Source organism: Schistocerca piceifrons, chromosome 2 (assembly GCF_021461385.2).
Source record: "Schistocerca piceifrons isolate TAMUIC-IGC-003096 chromosome 2, iqSchPice1.1, whole genome shotgun sequence".
NCBI lineage: Eukaryota > Metazoa > Arthropoda > Insecta > Orthoptera > Acrididae > Schistocerca > Schistocerca piceifrons.
Window position 1 is genome coordinate 283,093,718 of NC_060139.1, and position 25,267 is coordinate 283,118,984.

Below are 25,267 nucleotides of genomic sequence, written 5' to 3' on the forward strand. Positions count from 1 at the left end.
TGAAGAGTGTCATATTTGTCATCTTCCAACAAAGTGCAATGTTGCAGATGTCGTAATGTTTATACTGCGAGTGTGCCTCTTCGATATGGCTACAGGTGGCAGGGTGCTGTCTAGCCATTGGATGGGGAGGGATGTGAGGCTGCTGTGGTGGGGGTAGTAGGAGTGCCAAAGACCATACTCAAATCTCTGGGCATTATGGATGATATCACATGAAGAACAATGCTGAGCATGCTGTCTCATTATATTGCCGCTAGCACAGGACACCATGTTGAACTTTGTCCCTATTGACCAGGTTCTTGTGACTCCTTATTTCTGTGGCTTCCATAACAATGCTGTCACAGTAACTAGATGCTTGGCATAGTACCTTAGTGTTCTGAAAGTCATAAGTGTGGTCTTCGTTCGTACTGTGTTCTGCTCTCACTTATTTATTTGTTTGTCCCAGTTGTATATTCCTGATGTGCTCGTCGCAGTACTTCAAGATACAGCACTGCATTTGCCAGATGTATTAGATGCTGTATACCCCAGCTATGTTAAGTTTTAGTGGGTCTTTTGCAAAGCCAAAATACTCTGCCATCTTAGACAGTGGTCAGAAGATGGTTTTTATATTGGATTTTTTAAGCAGCTTCACAGTTTTGGCTGAGAGGAAGTAAGGGAAGAAAGCAAGTCTCCTGTCTTCTTCTTCCTCTTCTTAGTTTGCTGAAACTTTCCTTTCTGAAATGCCTTAATAATCTGTGCCTCTTTGCAAAAATTTTTTGCAGAACAGTTCCTCCACATGTTGTAGTTTGGCTGGAATATTTTCTTATCACAGATGATGCATGCCCAATGTATCTGGATGGTTAGTACTACCCGCTGTTGCACTGGATGATGGCGGCTTGTTGCATGCAAGTAAAAGTCTATGTTGATGCACTTCCTATATATTGATTGGTCTAATGTACCGTGTGCCTTCTTCCTGATTAATACTTCAGAGAAAGAGAGACAACAACTCCCCACTCTTTCCATAGTGAATGCAGTGTGTTGATGGGTGTTGTTAAGGTGGTCCAGAAACTCATCAAGTGCTGTTTGTATGCTCCCCGTCCAGGCAAAGATTTGTGTTCCGAGAAGCCTATCAGGATCCCATAGCCACTTCATCTATCACTAAAAAATACTCTCCTTTGCACTTGAAGTAAGTGGTCATCAGTGCATGTTGAAAAAGTTTAACTGTTTGCAAGAAGCAAAGATTAAGAAGCACCAAAGAATCTTGAAAAAAATACTCCTCTGAACAGCAACATAACATCAAAGCGCACAAACAGGTCATCCCTCTGTAGTCGCATGTTCTGAAGAGCTTACATGAAATTGACCAAATTCTTCATGTGGTAGCTACAATGTCCCACAAGAGACTTTAGAAACGTATCCAATTTTTGGCCAGTCCATAATTGTACGAGTTAGCGGTGTTAGTATAGGTCGCAAGGTGCCCATTACTTGTGGAATTTGGGAAGTCCTTACAGGGATATGACCACTTCTTCTCTTCTTCTGGTAGATCTGAGCTCTTCAACAGAGCCACAGTTTTCTAGTCACCATCAAAGCTGGATCCCTCTTGAGCTTTTTGTAGGCTAGGTCCTGTAGTGGCGAACCACTTTTATACTGTTAGTTATTGATGCACATCAGTACCATTGCATTCCCTTTGTGTGCTGGAAGGGCCATAGTGTCAGCATTGTCTCTCAGAGATCAGAGAGCCTCCAGCTCCACCATAGTCACATTTGCTTTCGGAAGTCGGGATTTGCAATGACCCTGCATGTCCCCATTTGATGTCCTCTACTTCTTCCTTTGGCAAGCCTCATATTATGTCCTCCATGCCACTAATAGTGTCTCATTTTGGTATGGTCCTCAGGACAGGCACGAAGTTCACCCTATTAGCAAGGGCTGAAGTTGTAGCTGAATCCAATACTTTCTCTGTCAAATTTACAATGGCTCTCATGTTATTCTCCTTGTTGATCATCTGAGTTCCTGACAGTCCATCAAGTTTGTGGAGCTGTTTTGCAGCAGTGTGTTTCTGTACCTCGCTGACAGCGTAAGAACTGCAGTTCATACACACTAAAGTGTGTGCTGGTGGTGCACTTATTATACAAAGGTGGCATGTGAGCAGGATACCCACATTCTTGTCCAGCTCTTTCCATGTGAAGTGAATGCACGATCTCGCTATGGGCATGCCAGTTTGTCGTAATATTCAATTGGTCTTCAATTTCTACAGGTGTCATAGTCCCTCAAACTGTGGCAGGATGTTCTCATTTTGACATCATTGAAGGAAAGCTAATGTGCTGAGAAGTTGTGCTTTCATTGTATATTCTTTCTGCAGCTGTTTGAAGCTGCAGAGCATTTTCTTCCAGTAGAGGTGCTGTATGTGTGGATGTAATCTTTCCCAATGTACACTCCTGGAAATGGAAAAAAGAACACATTGACACTGGTGTGTCAGACCCACCATACTTGCTCCGGACACTGCGAGAGGGCTGTACAAGCAATGATCACACGCACGGCACAGCGGACACACCAGGAACCGTGGTGTTGGCCGTCAAATGGCGCTAGCTGCACAACATTTGTGCACCGCCGCCATCAGTGTCAGCCAGTTTGCCGTGGCATACGGAGCTCCATCGCAGTCTTTAACACTGGTAGCATGCCGCGACAGCGTGGACGTGAACCATATGTGCAGTTGACGGACTTTGAGCGAGGGCGTATAGTGGGCATGCGGGAGGCCGGGTGGACGTACCGCCGAATTGCTCAACACGTGGGGCGTGAGGTCTCCACAGTACATCGATGTTGTCGCCAGAGGTCGGCGGAAGGTGCACGTGCCCGTCGACCTGGGACCGGACCGCAGCGACGCACGGATGCACGCCAAGACCATAGGATCCTACGCAGTGCCGTAGGGGACCGCACCGCCACTTCCCAGCAAATTAGGGACACTGTTGCTCCTGGGGTATCGGCGAGGACCATTCGCAACCGTCTCCATGAAGCTGGGCTACGGTCCTGCACACCGTTAGGCCGTCTTCCGCTCACGCCCCAACATCGTGCAGCCCACCTCCAGTGGTGTCGCGACAGGCGTGAATGGAGGGACGAATGGAGACGTGTCGTCTTCAGCGATGAGAGTCACTTCTGCCTTGCTGCCAATGATGGTCGTATGCGTGTTTCGCGCCGTGCAGGTGAGCGCCACAATCAGGACTGCATACGACCGAGGCACACAGGGCCAACACCCGGCATCATGGTGTGGGGAGCGATCTCCTACACTGGCCGTACACCACTGGTGATCGTCGAGGGGACACTGAATAGTGCATGGTACATCCAAACCGTCATCGAACCCATCGTTCTACCATTCCTAGACCGGCAAGGGAACTTGCTGTTCCAACAGGACAATGCACGTCCGCATGTATCCCGTGCCACCCAACGTGCTCTAGAAGGTGTAAGTCAACTACCCTGGCCAGCAAGATCTCCGGATCTGTCCCCCATTGAGCATGTTTGGGACTGGATGAAGCGTCGTCTCACGTGGTCTGCACGTCCAGCACGAACGCTGGTCCAACTGAGGCGCCAGGTGGAAATGGCATGGCAAGCTGTTCCACAGGACTACATCCAGCATCTCTACGATCATCTCCATGGGAGAATAGCAGCCTGCATTGCTGTGAAAGGTGGATATACACTGTACTAGTGCCGACATTGTGCATGCTCTGTTGCCTGTGTCTATGTGCCTGTGGTTCTGTCAGTGTGATCATGTGATGTATCTGACCCCAGGAATGTGTCAATAAAGTTTCCCCTTCCTGGGACAATGAATTCACGGTGTTCTTATTTCAATTTCCAGGAGTGTATACTGAAATATTTTGATTATTCCACTCAATAATGTCATGCGGAATCATTCTCTGGAGTAATTGATCACTTAGAAAGAAACTATTGATGGTATAAAAGTGAGCAGTAATAATAATAATAATAATGTGTTCATTAATGTTAACACTAATGATGTATACGTATTCTGTAAACTGACTCATTCCACATCATTTCATTAAAAGAATCATTCAGATGATCCATGGAACATGTAATTAGCTAACTAACTAACTATTGATGAAAAGCTCTTGGGTTTCCGACCAGGTGAGAATGTTAAAATATCATGACATTTAAAAGTGTGTCACACTTATCATCATCTGGCAGAATGTAGAGATATTGTGGCTGTCATAATATTAGTGCCCCCTCCACCTGGCTGTGGACAGCGTGATAGACCTTTGCATCTTAATTGGAAGACATGTCTTTGCTGTTTGGTTGACATTGTCATTTCTTTGAAGATATCTGAAGAACATCTAAGCTGCCTAACAACTATGTTGAAGTGTGTTCAGACTTGATCTCCATTTGAATCTGAAAGTGTGTCTTTGTTACCAAAGAAAGTCTTGGGGCACCTAGCTAATGGTGATGGAGTTCATCCTGATGCAGAGAAAATAATAGCAATCACAAATTTTCAGACTCCTTGACACATTCATGATGTGAGAAGTTTTCTCAGAATATGCCTGTACTGGCAATTCATAAAGGACTTCTGTACCAAGGCATATCCCTTGCAAGAACTACTGAAGAAAGACACCAAATTTTCCTGGATCGAGGTGCAAGAAAGATCTTTTCTTGCCCTTAAGGAGGCTGTAAGTTAAGGGGCACAGTGTCACATAGTGTGACAGCCTTGGGAGTGACAGCCCTGTGTCGTCTGCTGTTGAGTAATAAATATAGTGGAATGTTGTGATGTGATTGCCAAGCAACACATATAAGTCCAGACTGAGCAGGTGTTGCAGGGAATTTTCGATGAGGGGAGAGGGGGAACAGTGTGCTAAAATGGTGAGATTCTGGCTGTATTTGTTCCTATAAAACTGTCGCCATGATTGTACCACTTATACAAAATAAATTGTTCTTATTGACAGTTGTGTTTAAAATCATTTAACAACTATGACAATGATGACTAACACATTGTCTGTGTACAGAATGTAGCAACTCTTAACACATGAAATCTGCTAACAAATGAATATGTGTGGAATTAGGGTAAATTAAAGTACCTCTTTATTATAAGCAAGAATCTTAGATTACTAATGCTGTGTGCGAAAAAACAAAGTTATCCATAAACAAGTGAAGAGCTACTCTCTGCATGGATAGTTTACAGTAATATTTAATTGTCTGTGTTCATTTAATGAGAAATTGCACATTCATATGTGTGAATAAGACATTTAAATAACACATGAAATCCAGCATGGAATGTAAAAATATTGTGAAAAGGAAAGTTGCTACTCACCACATAGCAGAGCTGCTGAGTTGCAGATAGGCACAACAAAAAGACTGTCACAAATAAGCTTTCAGCCAACAAGGCCTTTGTCAAGAATAGATGACAGACACACACACACACACACACACACACACACACACACACACACACGCACGCACATGCACACACACAAACACGCACATGCAAATGCTAGTGACAAGCTTTTTGTTGAGCCTATCTGCGACTCAGCATCTCCACTATATGATGAGTAACAACTTTGCTATTCATAACATTTTTTAAATAACATAGTGGGGAACTGACAAAAAAGAGTAAAGGAGCACTTTCAACTAGTGATTGGTGTTCCGGTTTGTGCAATGTTGAAAATTTAATAAGAAAATGTATTATATGACGTGTAAATGAAATGAAACTACATTTAAATGAACTTTGCTAAACTATATGATGTATTTACTGGGAATATTTAGAACTTGTAAAATGATTGTATAAACAAATGATGTTCAGGCATGTAGAGAATCATTTGATCTAGGTAGCGTGTCACATGATATAACTGAGGAAAGAGTGTGCATGGCTGGTATCTGGATCTTTTTCCAGTGGGAGCTGCTGAGTTAAGGTTAGTTGAGCAGACAGAATACTGCTTGTGCTCAAGTGTGTTCTGAATAAGGTGTATGTATGCGTATTTGGAAGTTAAGTCAGCTTGTATATCATTTGGTTGTTTTGAGACTGTTAAACTGTGTTGACTGAATTTATGGAGTTCAGGGAAGTTATGCAGTCTGATTGAATTTCAGTGCACTATGCAATGATTTTGGTTTATGAGTAGCCATTTCCTGCAACTACTCTGCTCATTCTGCTAAAACAGTTATTTCTAATTTCATATGTACCAATGTGGATAGTATTATCCTGTGTAGGGCCATCACTCAAAGTAAATTTGTCTTCTGTGAATAAATCAACAGTAAAATTCAAAGGTGCTGTAATCCTACATTATTATCCTGTGGGGTTATTACCTTAATTCCCAGTTATTTAATTATTTCTATTTATTCATTTTACATACATATACCATTCACTGACTGCTTTCATAGACTCCTGATGATCTTTAGTTGCTTACATGTGGGCATAATGCAGCAGTATACAACAGAACCCCTGTGTGGATGAGCCATATAGCAGTTTTCTTCAGTTGTGCACTTGCCCACTGGTGAATGGGTACCTTCACATGGTTAACTAAGCCTATGTACACTGCAAGGCGCTAGCATCTTCTTCAGTTCTAGCATTGTATGATGAGAAAGCTGAAGCAGAACTGCACATTAATGCTAGTGGTTTTGGGATAGGGGTAGTCCTAGTAAAAATTTTCGAATGAGCTAATAAGGTGATAGCTGATGCTTCCAGAAAGTCCAAGAAGTTCTCTACAACTGAGAGGTAGTGCTTTGCAGTTGTTTGGGCCATCAACAAGTTCCAGACATATTTATTTAAAAAGCCTTTCAGTGTTGTGATGCATCACTGTTCTCTATGCTGACTAGCCAGAGGTGTAACTCTAGCAAGCATCTGCAGTAAAATACTGCATGTGCACTAGGAAACCAAATACTAGCAAAGGGCCCTTCTCAAGACCAAATTACTAAAAAACTCAGACCTTCAGTTCTTGTTTGCCAACAAAATGTAAAAGTAAGTAACTGAATTAAAAGTGATTACTTGTCAAAATTTGTTTTAAGTAGGAATACTGACATGGTTGTAATCCAGGAAACCCACGCGTCAAATGGAGAAGAACTTCATAAAACTGGAAGGATATATGGCTATGAGCTTATTGGTGCAACTTACCACAATGTTTATGATGTTGCTACTTACGTTAGAGCTAGCACTGATTATGCGCATCTAATCTCAGCAAATAAAGCTGATGAAATTTGTAATGTTTCAGTAGAGCTTGTAGAGCTCACTATCCATAATGTCTCAAACCACCTAATGTAGAGTGGCCACCAAATGTTCTGCCAATTACAGTCCATCCATGAGTATATACTGGTGATTTTAACAACTACCATGACCAGTGGAAGTGTGCACGGAATAGTGACTGTGGTAAGTAACTTATTGACTGAGCTGAAAATAACAACCTTTACCTAGTTTTTGAGCCAAGGATTTAGAGACATTTTGATTAGCTGTGTGGCAGAGAGACTCTAACCCATACCTCTGTTTTGTCTCCCATGATTATGAAGGCCAGCCAATTCCTACATCAAGAAAAGTCTTGTCAGGCTTCCCACATTGCCTACACAGACCTTTTATTCTCAGTATTGGCTTGTCCATCCCTCTGGTTAAGGCAGTGCCGCAACCTAGATGGAATTTTAGAAAGGCAAACTGGCAGGGTTTCTTGGGCCACCTGGAAAAATATATTTGCTTCATTCCACCAGAACCCTAGACTGCCGCCATTTTGCTTGAGCTGTTCTTGGATCTGCTAAGAAACATATTCCTCGTGGATATAGGAGAGAACATATCCCAAGATAGGATGAGAGATGTGACTACCTACATGAACAATATAATAGAAGGAAACATTCCATGTGGGAAAAATTATATATAAAAATAAAAAAAAAAAAAACAAAGATGAGGTGACTTACCGAACGAAAGCGCTGGCAGGTCGATAGACACACAAACAAACACAAACATACACACAAAATTCAAGCTTTTGCAACAAACTGTTGCCTCATCAGGAAAGGTCTTTAAATATGTCTGCTTGTGTCTGTATGTGTGGATGGATATGTGCGTGTGTGCGAGTGTATACCTGTCCTTTTTTCCCCCTAAGGTAAGTCTTTCCGCTCCCGGGATTGGAATGACTCCTTACCCTCTCCCTTAAAACCCACTTCCTTTCGTCTTCCCCCCTCCTTTCCTGATGAGGCAACAGTTTGTTGCGAAAGCTTGAATTTTGTGTGTATGTTTGTGTTTGTTTGTGTGTCTATCGACCTGCCAGCGCTTTCGTTCGGTAAGTCACCTCATCTTTGTTTTTATATATAATTTTTACCTACATGAACAGTTTAACAAAAGTGGAGATAATGAAAATCTCAATGAACTTCTTTTTAGTCTTCTACATCTACATCGATACTCTGCAAATCACATTTAAGTGCCTGGCAGAGGGTCTTGATATTGCAAGGGAAGTTTGCTGGTCTCAGACAGTAGGAAACTTGAATTTCAAATATTCTGGTAGATAGGCTTGGTTGTTGCTCTGTAAATTGAGTGGCTTCTTTAATAAATCTGGTCAGAAACCTCGTGACTCACTTCTTCTCTATTGCTTTGAAGACAGAAACATTTCCCAAGGAACTGAAAAATACAAAAATTGTGGCAATCTTAAAACCTAACAGATCAGTGGATCTCCTCCAGAGCTTTAACCAATTTTCCTGCACAGTAGCAAGTATAAGCTCTTGGAAAGATTATTTACAATAGAATTAGTGGTTGTATTTTAGAACACATTGCAATGGAATAAGTGGAATTTAAGCCTCGCCCTAGTTGCAATGGCCAGGTACTAGCACTGACAACTTTCATACAGACCAATTTCCAGGAGAAACTAAAAACATCTGTGCTCTTTATCAACCTTATGGCAGCATATGACACCACCTGGAGGGAAGGGATGATTTACAAATCACTGAAAATAATTAAATCCCAAACAACAGCACCTCATATTAACAACATGATAAGGAATTGATACTTTCAGGTTTGCTTGGGTGAAAATAGAAGCTCAATAAGGAAACTAAATAATGGCCTGCCATAGGACTCAGTTCTTGCACCTCTCCTGTTCAGCCTTTATGTTTCTGTCCTTCCAAGAACACCTTCAAGGAAATTCGGCTGTGCATATGAAACTGCTCTGGCTTGTCAGTCAAAAGAGCTTGTTCAGTTAGAGGGAGCACTAACAGAAGACTTAGCGGCCCATAACTCATATTTTAAAAAATGGAGTCTGAAGCCCAATGCCAGTAACAGTGAGGTTTGTGTGTTTCACCTTAACAACAAACAAGCTAACACTGAGCTCAAGGTGCAATTTGACAGCAATATTCTCCATCAGAACAAGTACCCTAAGTATCTTAGCATCACACTCAATCACATTCTATCTTGTAAAAAAACAACTGGAGACCACATTGATCAATATAAAAACTCACAGCAACATCATTCAGAGGCTGTGTGGCACAACCTGGGAGGCTTCATTGAAGACTATCCATACATTGGCTCTTGCATTGTTTTTTCGGCTGTAGAGTATTGTGCTTCAGTTGTTACACCAACCTTATCGATGTGCAGCTCACCAATATGATGTGCAAGATTACTGGTACAGTTGGAATAACTCCTGTCTCTTGGCTCGCCCCACCCCCCCTTCCCCCTCCCCAAACAATATCTACCCACCACATATTTGCAGAACTGTGCCCCTGCTTTGCTTAGAGATTACCACAGTATACAGCAGAATAAAGAACTACCTAATCATTACAACATATCTGCCTTATGAAGAAATAGGTTTTGTTCAAGACATCCACCACTACTCTATGTTGAACAGCTAGCTACAACTAATACCAAACTAAGAGATATCTGGAACAAGAACTGCCAACACATTGAAAATTACCAAGAATGGGAATGGTTTGAGAAACATAACTGTGGTACTCTGGATGTCGAACTTGACAGCAAGCTGTGGGTCAAATTAAATAGAATTGACACCAGATTTGGTCAGTGCTCTGACTCATTCTGTAAATGAGATATTCTGGAGTCTCTGAGTTGTGACTGTGGCACACTGAAACAATCTGTCAGATGTATAAGAGAAGAGTGCATCCTACAGTGCTATAAGTGCACATGAAATGATTTTATCTACACCATTGTCACAGTGGTGGAATGGATAAGAAACCTAGATATCATTATTAAGTCGATTTATTTTTATTTTATGCAATGACATTCATTCCATATTATAAATGTACGACATGTGTGTGCCATACAAATGATGATGATGAGCCTGAAGAAGCTATCATGTTGGCTGGTGAGATGAGAAGTGAGGTGTGTGAGACATGCAGAAAGTAAGTGTGCTAGATATTTATATTTCTTAAGAAAAAATGTATTTGGAAAAAAAAAATTGTACAGGCTACTGTTGATACATATGTAGACTATTCTTGAACATAATTGCTATCTGATCAATGCATATGGTGAGATGTGTCATAAGCTTCTTTATGCCATCCCTCAAAGAATTCTCCTGCCATCTCCTTCCCCCACTTCAGAACCTATTTTTGCACCTGCTTGTTGGTGGAAAATTTAACTCCACTCATATATTCCTTCAGGGAGATGGAAAGATAATAACCTGAAGGTGCCGGGTCAAGGGAATATTGGGAGTGGTTCAAAACATCCCAACCAAATGAGTCCAAGAACTCCTTAATGGTTGAGGCTGTGTGAGGATGGGCGCTGTTGTGCTGCAAGTAGTATTCCCCATCTTTTGTTTTGAATTCTTCTTTTCGGTTTTTTGAGGGTCTTGCAATATCATTGTGCATTAATGGTCTCCCTTTGAGGCAGAAATTCAAGCAAAATGATGCCTTTGGTCCAAAAACGCTGAGACCATGATTTTTTTTGCCAAAAATTGTGATTTTTCAGTGGTTTTGTTGGTGGAAAATTGATGAGACACCACTGTGGTGATTATCTTTTTGTCTCAGGCATGTAATGAACCACCCACATTTCTTCTTCAGTCACAGTAGAGCTCAGAGAATCATCACCTTCCAATTCAAGTCAGTCAAGAAACTCGTGAGTGCTGTTGATCCAGTTTTTCTTGTGCTGCTCTGTGAGCTGTTTTGGGACTCATCTTGTCCACAGTTTCCAATATCCCAGCATTTCTGTGAGCGTCTCATAGAAGAAAGTTGTGGAACCACTGCAGAAATTTCATCCACTCTCAATTGGCAGTCTTTAAGAACAGTTCCCTTGATTTTTTGTACCAACTCATCAGTCAAAATGGAATATCTCCCAGTCGTATATTCATCATGAACATTTCTTCTGCCTCCATTAAATTCCATGCACCCCTTAAACACACTTTTTCTGTTCACAACATCTTCACCATGAACTATTTTGACTCTCAAAAAAAACTTTGGTAGTGTTAATCCTTTTGTGAGTAGGAAGCAGGTCACAGTACATGGGTCCGCAGCTCGTGGTCGTGCGGTAGCGTTCTCGCTTCCCACGCCCGGGTTTCCGGGTTTGATGCCCGGCGGGGTCAGGGATTTTCTCTGCCCCATGATGACTGGGTGTTATGTGCTGTCCTTAGGTTAGTTAGGTTTAAGTCGTTCTAAGTTCTAGGGGACTGATGACCATAGATGTTAAGTCCCATAGTGCTCAGAGCCATTTGAACCATTTGTCACAGTACGTGGCTCGCACTGGCAGTTTTCTTACTGACATCTTTCATGCACCTGGATGCTGCAACATGAATTTTCACATTACCGTTTGCCTGTGATACTCACTCTGGTCATGGTATCCTCTTCTACCTCTCATTGTTACCAACACTCAAAAAGCAAAAGTCCACAGCCCATTACGGTCACAGTATACTTACTTTCTGAATATATATCGCATGAAAATGGATGCAAGTACAAGGATGCTAGCTGCCTTTCATGGGGATCCCTTGGCAGAAAGCAGAAGTGTGGACAAAACACCACTCACGGCTGCATTATGTGATGGTATTTCTGAATATGGGGGAGGATCTCGCATTGCTGAAAACCATAGAAGTCTTGAAAAAATGTGAAACCTATCAAAGGAGGATTACAATTAATAAATGGAACATTATATGGGAGACTATGATCTGATAGGAAGAGTTCCTGAAGTATTTCCATGATGCTCCAACATCTGCTCACCTGGGATTCGTGAAGACTCTAGACAAAATCACATGCTGGTGTCTCTAGCCACATGTGTACCAATCTGTTAAGCGCTATGTGAGCCACTGTAAGGAATGTTAACAACAAAAGCACCTGCCACAGTTACCTCAAGGGCATCTGGTAGCAATCTCACCTGCAGCAGCACCATTCTACCAAATTGGAATCGACCTCTGCAGGTAGTTTCCAAAGTCGATACATGGGACTCAATGGATAACAGTTTGCACTGAGTATCTCACTGGTTAGTGTTGTAAACAAACCTGTGTCGACTGCTGAAGCTCCAGGAACCGAAAAGTTCCTTATTGAAGACATTATTTTGAAACACAGAGTACCCCGTGTGATGATACCTGCTCATGGAAAAGTTTTCCAGTAAAACTAGTGTCAGAGAAAATTTCATGGTGTGACATCATCCAGAGGATAACGACTACCTACCATGCACAGATGAACATTCTCACAGACCAATTCAATAAGATGTTGGTAGATAAGCTTCCAATGTACATTGATGTCAACAGAGATTGGGATACAATACTTCTCATCATGACATTCGCATACAACACAGTGAATCAAGTCACACTGTCCTTTCTGCTCCAAGGTCACAAGGACAAAATAACAGTGCTTACACTATTCTTGTTTCCCACCTGATGATACTCAGGTGCCAATGTGAAATACCTCACACTGGAACTGAAGAGACAAAGCACCTGGCTTGAATCCAGACCCTGAACATCCAGGACAAAGACCAAGAGCACTATAATTCCAAGCAGTGCCCAGTGAGTTACAGCATGGGAGACTTAGTACAGATATTTATACCTCTGCAGAAAGTGAGACTATTGGAAAAGTTACTTGAGAGCTACTTTGGGCCATATCATATGCTTCGTTCCTTGTCAGAAATCACATATGAAGTTGGGGATTATGATCCTTCATCAAGAAAACAAAGGCACATACATGTCATCCGTATTCTCCAGATGAGGTTATACTCGGCAGTTGCAAAACTATGATGGCAGAGGTTACCTTCAGTGCTGATCATAGAGAAGAATATGACCAGACTGCAAGGATCTGCCAATGCCTTTATACAGAGGGTCATGGAAAAGATCAAGACACACCTGTAGTCAGCCTCCTGAAACAGTGGGTTGCAGTTTCTCTAGAAGAGGGAACAATACCCTGAACTCTAGTGCATGTGATATAGTGTACTGGTTAGTATGTGCAACTGAATGTTGTGCACAATGTGCAACATGTAATATGTTGTAGCACAACATGCAGCTGTATGTAACATACTTGATCTCTATGACTGCTTGAAACCCATCCCATCTGTATGCTCCACTCCATCACTAGCTTTCCTGAGCTGCAGAGATGTGAGTTGTTCTTTCAACACATTCTCCGCTCCCAAAATCATCCCGGCCTCAACCTACGGTAACCTAATGTCCCACCACCTTCACCCAACTGTTTCCACTCCCTTTGTCCTTTCACCTCCACTCAATTCACCTCTCCTCACCCTCAGTGTGCGTTGCTCTCTGCTCAGACATTCATCAGTCTTTTCCCCATCTTTGTTCCTCTCCTTTCCAATCCTCATTTTCCCCCACCACTCCTTCCCCCACAGCCTCCCAGCAGTACACCTGTCAGCCCTGTCCTGCCACCTCTAGTCTCTACACACTCTGCCAGACAGTGCCACTTCCTCTTCGCCCACCCACACCCTGTTACCCCTCCCCCTCCTCTGCCGTGTTCTAACTTGTTGATCCCATTCAACATTTTCCAGTTGCAGTCAGGTCAGAGTGGCTAAAGGAAGCAATCATGTGAGTATGAGGTGTGCTTGCTTGTGTGAAAGTGTGTGTGTGTGTGTTTGTGTGTGTGTGTGTGTGTGTGTGTGTGTGTGTGTGTGTGTTTCTCTTTTCTAAAGAAGATTTGGATGAGAGCTTATGTGTAACAGTCTTTTCGTTGTGCCTGTCTGCATTTAAATGTGTCATTTTTACAGTGAGTAGCAATCTATCATTTTCGTAACAACAATGTAGAAAAAGACAGATTGTTACTTACTGTAAAACAGTCATGTTAAGTTGCAGACAGACACAACTAAAAGACACTTATAAAGCTTTTGGCCATAGCCTTCATCAGCAAAAGAGAAACACACACCATTCATACACACAAGGAAGCATTCATGCTCACATGACCACCAACTTCAGCACCCCGAGCTGGAATGCCTGAGTAGTAATTTGTCTTTTCCTACATTGTTGATATTTCTACCTGTAGTATCCTTTTCATAATATTGTTGTATCAATTTGGTCCTTCACAAGGTCTATCAGTGCAGATTTTGTAATGCTGAGTCAAAATTGTGAATTGTGATTTATTAGTCTCATAACATATACTTACAAATCATGTGATTATGGTACAGGAGACACGTCAAAAATGATACACTTTGCTGTATGTAGCTAGAGTATAAATATTCGTGCACACACCCACCTCTGTACCCTCATATTGTGCTGGCTGGATACACATCATGTGAGTGGTCTCCTTTACTTATAAATTATTTGCATTCTACCAGAATTCTCCTACGTATTCATACTTACTTTATCTATTTATAAAGACAGAATAGGGCTTTGCCTGATTAAAATCTAATGTTTTGTGAGATTTATGATAATTTTAGTGAAATCTGGAATATTACAGAAAGAGCAGTTCTGTAGTTTTTGTGGCATGTCTATTCTCTTTTTTATAAATTAGAATAATTGCTGCATTGTTTCAGTTTTTAGAAATTGTCTTCTTCTGCAGACATTTTGATATCCTTTTGTGTTAATTTTCCTTCTCCTTTAGTAATCTGCATTGAAATGCCAGAATTTCCAGGTGTCATTCCTTTCTTCATATCTCTAATCTCTTTACACAACTCATCTGGCATCAATTCTAAAATATGCTGATCTTTATTATTAACCATCTGAATTTCTAATTCCCTCGAACTATATTTCTAATTCCCTTGAACTATACAAACATTTAAAGAAGTCGTGGAACACTTCCACATTTTTATCTCTGTTAGTTTCCTTGCCATCTTCCATCTTAAATGAGGAGATCTCCATCTCCATCTATACTCTGCAAACCACTTGAAGTGTGTGGCAGAGAGTATGACCTGTTGTACCAATAATCAGGACTTTCTTGTATTCTATTCATGTACAAGTTGCAGGAAGAATGATTGCCTAAATGCCTCTGTGCATGCTGTAATTAGTGTAGTATTGTCTTCACAATCCCTATGGGAATGATAGAGTGTGGTTGTAGTATGTTCTCAGATTTTTCTAAATACATTTAGATTTGTCACTTCAAGTTGTCTCTAGAAAGTTATTTAACTACCTTTTCATGGGATAGTTTGCATCTATGTTTAAGCATCTGCCAGTTCCATTTCTTCAGCATCTTTGTGAACTCTCCCAAGGGGTGAATAAACCTGTGACCATTCATGCAGCCCTTCTTTGTATCAATTCAATGTACCATATTAGTTCTATTTGGTAAAAGTCCCACATACTAGACCAATATTCTGTGATGGGTTATGCGAATGTTTTTTATGCAATCTCCTTTGTAGACTGATTGCATTTCCCTAGTATTCTGCCAGTGAACTGCAGTCTGCCACCTGCTTTATCTATGGGTAGCCTATTTGATCATTCCATTCCACATCCATACAAACTGTTATACCCAGGTATTTCAATCAGTTAACTGATACCAATTCTGACTCACAATGTTATGGTCATGGGACACTACATTTGTTCATTTTGTGAAGTGCACAGTTTTACATTTATGAACATCTAAAGCAAGTTACCAATTTTTGACCACTTCAAATATTATCAGGGTCATCTGTGAAAAGTATGAGGTTACTGTTAATATTGTTGGCAAGGTCATTACTATACAACGTGAATGGAAATGCACTGAACAAACTTCTTTGGGGCACACTCAAAGTTACTTCTACATCTTTTGGTGACTCTCCATCCAAGATAAACTGCTGCATCCACCATACAAAAAAGTCCTCAGTTGAGCCACAAATTTCATTTGATATACCAAACAGTTGTACTTTCGACAATAAGTATAGATGTGGTACTGAGTGAAGTGCTTTTTGGAAGTCAGGGAATACTGCATCTGACTGACTGCCTTGATCTGTGACTTTCAGTGTTTTATGTGGGGAAAGTGCAAGTAATGTTTCACATGATCTGTGTTTTCAGAATCCATGCTTGTGGTCCCAAATTATGTCATTTGATAGATACCTCATTACATTTGAGCTTAGAATCTATTCTAAGGTTCAATTTTAAGGATACTGGATTATAGTTTTGTGGCTCACCTCTGGTACCCCTCTTGTACATGGGTGTGGCCTGTGCTTTCTTTCAAATAATAGGTGCGGTTTTTTGTTTGAAGATTTTACAGTATATAATCATTAAAGTGGGCTAACTCAGATGCAAATTCATTATAGAATTTGATAGGGATTGCATTGGGTCCTGGAGCTTTTTTCAGTTTTAACAATTTCAGCTGTTTCTCAATGTCACTGACACTAATATCTATTCCACAAATTTTTTCAGTGGTGTGAGAATTAAAGTGGGGCAATACTCCTGGATTTTTCTTTGCAAAGGAAAGCAAGATGTATGAGACAGGTGAAATATCCTCAGACTTCAAGAAGAATATAATAATTCCAATCCCAAAGAAAGCGCGTGTTGACAGGTGTGAAAATTACCGAACTGTTAGCTAAATAAGTCATGGCTGTAAAATACTGACATGAATTCTTTATAGACAAATGGAAAAACTGGTAGAAGCAGACCTTGGGGAAGATCCGTTCAGATTCTGCAGAAAAGCTCGAACCCATTAGGCAGTACTGACCCTATGACTTATCTTAGAGGATAGATTAAGGAAAGGCAAATCTATTTTTCTAGCATTTGCAGACTTAGAGAAAGCTTTTGACAATGTTGACTGGAATACTCTCTTTCAAATTCTGAAGGTGGGGGTAGTCAAATACAGGAAGCAAAAGGCTATTACAATTTGTACAGAAACCAGATGGCAGTTATAAGAGTCGAGGGGCATGAAAAGGAAGCAGTGGTTGGGAAGGGAGTGAAACAGGGTTGTAGCCTATCCCTGATGTTATTCAATCTGTGTATAGAGTAAGCAGTAAAGGAAACAAAAGGAAAATTTGGAGTAGGAATTAAAAACCATTGAGAAGAAATAAAAACTTTGAGGTTCACTGATGACATTGTAATTCTGTCAGAGACTGCAAAGGACCTGGAAGAGCTGTTGAATGGAATGGACAGTGTCTTGAAAGGAGGATATAAGATGAACATCAACAAAAGCAAAACAATGATAATGGAATGTAGACTAATTAAATTAGGTGATGCTGAGGGAATTAGATTAGGAAATGAGACACTTAAAGTAGTAGATGAGTTTTCCTATTGGGCAGTAAAATGATTGATGATGGTCGAAGTAGAGAAGATATAAAATGTAGACTGGCAGTGGCAAGAAAAGCGTTTCTGAAGAAGAGAAATTTGTTAACATCGAGTATAGATTTAAGTCTCTGGAAGTCTTTTTTTAAAAATATCTGCATGGTGTGTAGCCATGTATGGATGTGAAACATGGATGATAAATAGTTTAGACAAGAAGAAAATATAAGTTTTTGAAATGTGGTGCTACAGAAGAATGCTGAAGATTAGTTGGGTAGATCACGTAACTAATGAGAAGGTGCTGAATAGAATTGGGGAGAAGAGGAATTTGTAGCACAACTTGACTAGAAGAAGGGATCAGTTGGTATGGCATGTTCTGAGGCATCAAGGAATCACCAATTTAGTATTGGAGGGCAGTGTGGAGGGTAAAAATTGTAGAGGGAGACCAAGAGATGAATACACTAAGCAGAGTTAGAAGGATGTAGGGTGCAGTATTTACTTGGAGATGAAGAAGCTTGCACAGGATAGAGTAGCATGGAGAGCTGCATCAAACCAATCTCTGGTATGAAGACCATAACAACAACAACAACAACAACAAAAGAACATTTGTAATCAGAGTTAAGCGTTTCTGCTTTTGCTTTGCCACCTTCAGTTTTATTTCCTGTCTTATCTGTGAGTGACTGGGCACTGAGTTTTGTGTCATTAACAACCTTACTAATACAAATTACTAACTTTCACATTAGTTCCATTTGGTCCTCACCAAACCAGTTTTCAATTTATTTTTTTTCTGCAAGTATACGTTAGGGAAAAGCATGTTGTTCTTCTCAGCAAATTCTACTAATTTACATGCTCTCTCATTCCTTGTATCACATCAGAAAATTCCCACAGGAAAATTGTTTTTAAGGGGAGCCAGAGGTGCTTATGCTGCCCATGTTAAAATCACTAAGTTTGAGGAACATTTATGAATAAACTACCAAATAGAAAAATTTGAATTTTTTTTTACATATAGAGTGGTTTAGTATTGCAGTTATGACAGAGGGATTTTGGAGTATCTTTTTTAGTTTCCTTCCAATTATTTTTTTTATAAATGACCCAAATTTTTTTACAAATAATTGCTTTATAATTAAACTGAAATAAAACTACTGAACATATTGCCAAATGGCTGTGTTACAATGTAAGTTTGACCACTAGGAGTGCTGTATAAAAATTTCCTCTCTCTAGCTTGAGTGGATTTTTAGAAAATGTTCCTTATATTCAAAAAATTTTAATTTACAGGAAATGGCTATCAAAGTTTCTCAATACATTCCTGCACTATAGGATGGATTATCAGGGTCTTCTTCTTCATCCTCCAAAAGCTTCCTCTTCTGTCTTCTTTTCTGGCCTGTTGTTCCATCATACTTCATATGCCTTTCTCTTCTTTCTGCTCCTCTTATCCTTTTTCTGTCAGTATTTCTTAGTGCTCGTACAGTGTTCACCCCAGCTGTAAATCCTAATGCCTTCAGAACTTCACACTTCACACTGTCCCCTTGGTTGTAGGTTGCTATTGCATCATAAATGCCAAAGTGCAGTGTTTTTATGCTTAGAAACACCCTTTTAGGAATCACTTTCCAAATCAAATTGTTTACGCTCTTTTCGCTCACATTAGGATTCTGCGTCTTTCCGTGTAGACATTTGTGTAACAATTCTGGCTGTGCTAAGTCATGAAAAATTGGTTTTATTGCATTTATCACAGCTGCTGGCAAACCATGTTTGTGATCATAGTCCTTTTTTGCATTATATTTGCACCAGGAATCTTTTGGGCACAGGCTGTGTTGAGGGTATTCATTGGAAGAGGCAGCAGCAGACCCTTTTCCAATGGATCGAAGACCGTACACAAGTCGAACATTCACATCAAACACTCTAGATCGTCCATTTTCACCAAAGAGACTGGCATGTGAATTGTAGAAAGTCACTTGATACTTGCAACATGCACAGATTATCTTCATTTCACAAGCTAAACCAAAGTGCTTTGTTATCTCTAGTCCCACTCCTAAACTTGAACACATTTAGCACAGAACACTTTCTTTCAGCACAGAAGATAATAATCCAATATTCAGTACTTCGTTAATATCATCACTGTCACTAACATATTCACGAAATCTGTCACACATATCCCGTGTGTGTGTGTGCGAGTGTATACCCGTCCTTTTTTCCCCCTAAGGTAAGTCTTTCTGCTCCCGGGATTGGAATGACTCCTTACCCTCTCCCTTAACACCCATATCCTTTCGTCTTTCCTTCTCCTTCCCTCTTTCTGATGAGGCAACAGTTTGTTGCGAAAGCTTGAATTTTGTGTGTATGTTTGTGTTTGTTTGTGTGTCTATCGACGTGCCAGCGCTTTCGTTTGGTAAGTCACATCATCTTTGTTTTTAGATATAATTTCCTGTTTTTATATTTGAGCTTTTACAAATTATGCAAAGGTTTAAATTTGTTAAGAGGATGTTATATTTTGTGGAATAATTGTATATGCATAGTTTGGAAGTGGGTACAAACCATCTTGGAGTGGGGATTTCAGTGTTTGAAGAAATAAATGGTTTTAGGGTGTGTACACACCTTCCAACCCAGAACCACCTTCTCCCAAATCGCAGTTCTCGCCACATCTACTGTATCCAGTTTAGTGTTATGTAACACCCACTTTAAACTTTACTAACCTGTTTTCTTGTCCTAGAATTTTGCAATTTGTTACCCATGAATAAAAACTGGTAGGAGTAGTTGGGTTTTTAAAGTTCATGTCATTATCTATTTAATCAAACACTATGTAGCAAGCTGTTGGTACTTAAATATCCATGTGCATCTCTTGGACTGAAGCCATTTCCTGGGTTCCCAGTAATCTCTCACCTACGGCAGTACACATCTTCCAACCCAGAACCACCTCCTCCCAAATCGCAGTTCTCGCCACATCTACTGTATCCAGTTTAGTGTTATGTAACACCCACTTTAAACTTTACTAACCTGTTTTCTTGTCCTAGAATTTTACAATTTGTTACCCATGAATAAAAACTGGTAGGAGTAGTTGGGTTTTTAAAGTTCATGTCATTATCTATTTAATCAAACACTATGTAGCAAACTGTTGGTACTTAAATATCCATGTGCATCTCTTGGACTGAAGCCATTTACTGGGTTCCCAGTAATCTCTCACCTACGGCAGTAGAGCCTCATTCTACCATACACATGTTATACTAGCTTTTGAGGACTTTCATTCAGCAAGACACCTGAACAGTGCTAAACCTCATCAGATATAGTAAGGTAGTTGTGTGCAGAATGTAAGTAATTTAGAAGGAGATCACTCACTGAATAGCAGAAGCATTGAGTCATCAAGGCACACACAAATGAGAAAGAGAACTTGCAAGGTTTCAGAATAAATCCTTTGATGAGGAGCTATAGAACATGCACACACACACACACACACACACACACACACACACACACACACACCTCTGTGCCTCCATAGGGTCAAAGTATTTTTTACAAAAGCTACAAATTTTCTTTTTTTGTCTGTTTGCCTATTGACGACTCAGTGCTTCTACTATTTGGTGAGAGGTCTTCATGACTTTTAAATTATTAATAAACCTCAGCAGGGCTGTACTTACAGCAGTCTCAGCCCGAACATACGTGATTCTGAATCTCAAGCCTGGGATCAATATGACCAGTTTACATGCTGACCAAGGCTTAGCAGAGCCTTAAGATCTCCAGCAGTGATTTTTTGTGAAACCTGTAATACATGTAATTGAGTTGGTTGTAGACTTTGACTAAACAAACTATCTGGAATGCAAGCTGGTGAGCAGCTCACCCACATTTGTTCTAACTAGGAACACAAGGAAACATGCAGTCATAAAACAGTTATGGTTTATTAAATCACTGAGAAACAACAGCAGGAATAGACTGGTTGTAGTTACAAATAATGAAAATATTTGACAACTGTGGGCCCTGGAGTTCTGTGTATGGCCTTATAAAGACATTGTCTCCACTTGGTGCCACTGGAGTCATGCTGTGTGCACACAGTGAAATGGGTGACTCCAATGAGTGACTGGGCGGCCACCCCACGTGCCTGTGAGGGCACTGTTTGAATGTCAGCATACACTCTTGCCATGGCCTGATTCATGTCCCCTGTGGGTAGTAGGTGTGGTAACCGGCGGGTTACTACACTACTCCTCCTTTGGGGGGAGGGGGTGGGGGGAGGACTAGGTGTTGCTGTCTGTGCTGCTGTGACTGCAGAGACATCTGTGGTTCTGTGGTGTCCATGATGGTGACAGCCAAAGGGACAAGAAGCTGTTGATCTGTTTGGACTGGCACTTATGGCCGAAAGTGATCGGCACGAAGGAACCCCTACCACCCGCAGATCGTGGGATGGCAGGTGGACAAGGCCAGTGACAGGGTGGCAGTAGTCATCTGATCATCCAAGTCCACAATGATGGGTGTCAGTACAGGCAGTAACAACAGGGGTCTGGAGAGGAGAGGCTTTGGCAACAAAGACGCAGCTTCCATGCCCATGGATGGTGGCACTGACTCAGTGCAGTGTAAGGTGCTAGCACCAGCTGCAAGAAGCAAACTCACCATCAGTGGTACCGAAGCCCTGATTGCCATCCAGTGGAGCATGGACAGGCCTGCCTGAGCCCAGGAGTATCCAGGACCGACGAAGAACAAGGTGTTGTGCCAACAGCCTAAGAAGGGGGCCTGATGACCGTCCTAGGATGCAGCTGATTCTTGTGGCATGCAGCAGGTCTATCTTCAGTGTGAACCATGAAGACACAGTGACAGTGCTGGCTGTGAATAATGGCCACAATCCAATGAGTAGACTATCCAAAACCCAAGGCCTAGACTAGTGCACCGAGTGTGAACATTAACAAAACTGGCGCCTGCCTGGCAACAAGAGGGTGAGCAGCAGTCATGGCTGACAGCTGTGGAAGAGCTTGATGGGACTCTTTCCCCAATTGGAGTTGTTCTGTAAGAGCTTAATAAATGTCAGAGCCTCCTCGGCCAGGAAATTATCTACGTACTTGCGCATCTGCATCTTAAATGTTCAAACTAGGCATTCTGATTTGCAGTTTGGCTTCACATGGAAGGAGGGAGTACTGTGACATGGCAAATGCCTTTGTCTGTACAAAAGTCTGTGAAAGACTGCACGACAAATTGAGGACCACTGTCCAAAACTAGGGTGCAAGACAAGCCTTCTATGGAGTATATCTTCAACACAGCCTTGACAGTTGCGTCTGCTGCCACAATCAGACAACAGACAACATGAGGGAAAAGAGAGAAAGCATCAATGGCCAATAACCAGAAAGTGTCTGAAAAAGGACCAGCAAAACAAACATGGACTCTTTCCTAAGGCTGTGTAGGGCCTGGCCATGGTGAAAACACAATACGCAGCACTGCCTGATGAACCCAAACACTTGTGGCAGGAGATAAAGAGGTATTCCACCTCCTGATCAATCTCTGGGCAAATTACACAGCAGCTCGCCATCAGTTTTGTTCGAGAGAGTCCCTGTTGACCTTGATGTAATAAGCAGAGAACCTCCCAGTGCAGTTCTGCTGGCAGTGTGACACATGAAGTAATCCCTTTTAGTGACAGGAAAGTAAAACCATCCAAGAGGGAGAGGCAGTGGTGCACAGTACATAAAAATTCTGAAGCTGGTCAGAAGCCAAGCCCGGCAGTTGGTTGGGGTACCCATGTTATATCATGCAAAAAACCTGCTGGGGCACAGGATCCACTACCACAACAGAAGGAGTGTTTCAGGAATGACTGCATCAGCATCTCGATGCAAGAGCCAAATGGAAGAAAACTCATAGGACCTGAAACACACAAACATCCTATCCTCACTCATCACCACTTGTGTTCTAATTGGAAACTGAGGAAACACGCAGTCGTAGAGGTCACAGAGTGACAACAAGAATAGATGTATTTACAAGTAATGAATACATTTGATAACAGGAGGCCCAGAAGCCCAAGTATGGCCTTGTAAAGACACTATCTCCATATGGTGTCACTGGAGTCATGCTTCATATGTGCAGAGCATCAAGCGACTGCAGTCAGTGACTAAGCTGTCCCTGGCGGCCACCTCTGGTAGCTGTGGGCGTGCTGTTTGAATGTTGGCACACATTACACTTGCCATAGTGGCCCAACTAATGTCCACTGTGGGCAGTAGGTGTATTAACCAGCGAATTACTGCAATATGTGTACCCTATAAAGTAATACACCAAGATTGTTACCTGAGTACTAGTGGCTGCATGACATGAATTCCTGGACTGAACGTTGAGATCTTCACTGGGGGGTTCCCTTGATCCTCAATAAGGTGATTTCAGTGCTGTGACACTACAAGTAGAAGATTAAGAAGATTATATGTGTATATTAGAAACATAGAACACAGGCGGCACCGTACCTGATTGCTCCAAATTCAGAATGCCCATGTGTGGTGTGTATGGGACTGATAAACTGTTTTCTATAAAGATTTGTGGTGAAAACCAAGAACCTGCTGTGTAGACTATTCCATAGTTTTTAATTAATCAATGTTATTATTTGTGAATGAGATTTTCACTCTGCAGCGGAGTGTGTGCGGATATGAAACTTCCTGGCAGATTAAAACTGTGTGCTGAACTGAGACTCGAACTCGGGACCTATGCCTTTCGCAGGCAAGTGCTCTACCAACTGAGCTACCCAAGCACGACTCAGCCCTGCCCTCACAGCTCTACTTCTGCCAGTACCTCGTCTCCTACTTTCCAAACTTTACAGACGCTCTCCTGCGAACCTTGCAGAACTAGCACTCCTGAAAGAAAGGATATTGCGGAGACGTGGCTTAGCCACAGCCGAGGGGATGTTTCCAGAATGAGATTTTCACTCTGCAGCGGAGTGTGCGCTGATATGAAACTTCCTGGCAGATTAAAACTGTGTGCTGAACTGAGACTCGAACTCGGGACCTATGCCTTTCGCAGGCAAGTGCTCTACCAACTGAGCTACCCAAGCACGACTCATGCCCTGCCCTCACAGCTCTACTTCTGCCAGTACCTCGTCTCGTAGTTTCCAACTTTACAGAAGCTCTCCTGCGAACCTTGCAGAACTAGCACTCCTGAAAGAAAGGATATTGTGGAGTCATGGCTTAGGCACAGCTTAGGGGATGTTTCCAGAATGAGATTTTCACTCTGCAGTGGAGTGTGCGCTGATATGAAACTTCATAGCAGATTAAACCTGTGTGCCAGAACGAGACTCGAACTCGGGACCGAGTTTTAATCTGCCAGGAAGTTTCAATGTTATTATTTATTTGCATACCTTTTAGTTTTTGCACAGGACATCATGGTACACATAATCCAAAGCCTCACTGTAATGTCAGCAAAACAGAGTCAAGAATAATAAATTCTGATGAAAAGTACATAGATATGAAGTCATCTTTTGTACCATGTATAAGTAATTAATGTACATACATTTTGGTCCAAATATACTCATTTTGATGTTTTCCATTTGTACTTCTTCACTGTTACACAGACGCTTTACATTAAAGCTTTGATAACAAGTTAACATTGTGCATTTTTCTTCCTTGTGCAGGTTAAGCAGGTTCTCGATGATATATTAGACAAACTACCTGAAGGCTTTAACATAGCTGAAATTATGGCTAAAGTAGAAGAGAGAACACCCTATATAATAGTTGCATTCCAAGAATGTGAAAGAATGAATATTCTGTCGTCAGAAATGAAGCAATCTCTGAGGGAACTGGATCTTGGACTTAAGGTGAGGTAGTATAATTAAACACATTCACTGATGTGTTATA

At 41.4% G+C, this 25,267-nt stretch overlaps 1 protein-coding gene across 1 annotated transcript in view; it reads left to right on the plus strand.

The window, feature by feature from the left end:
• LOC124775330 (dynein beta chain, ciliary-like) overlaps nt 1-25,267 on the plus strand; it is a 702,744-nt gene that overhangs the window by 639,357 nt on the left and 38,120 nt on the right. Inside the window, exon 73 of the mRNA XM_047250162.1 lies at nt 25,045-25,227. Within this exon, the coding sequence (XP_047106118.1) occupies nt 25,045-25,227 (183 nt within the window). The remainder of the gene's footprint in view (nt 1-25,044; nt 25,228-25,267) is intronic.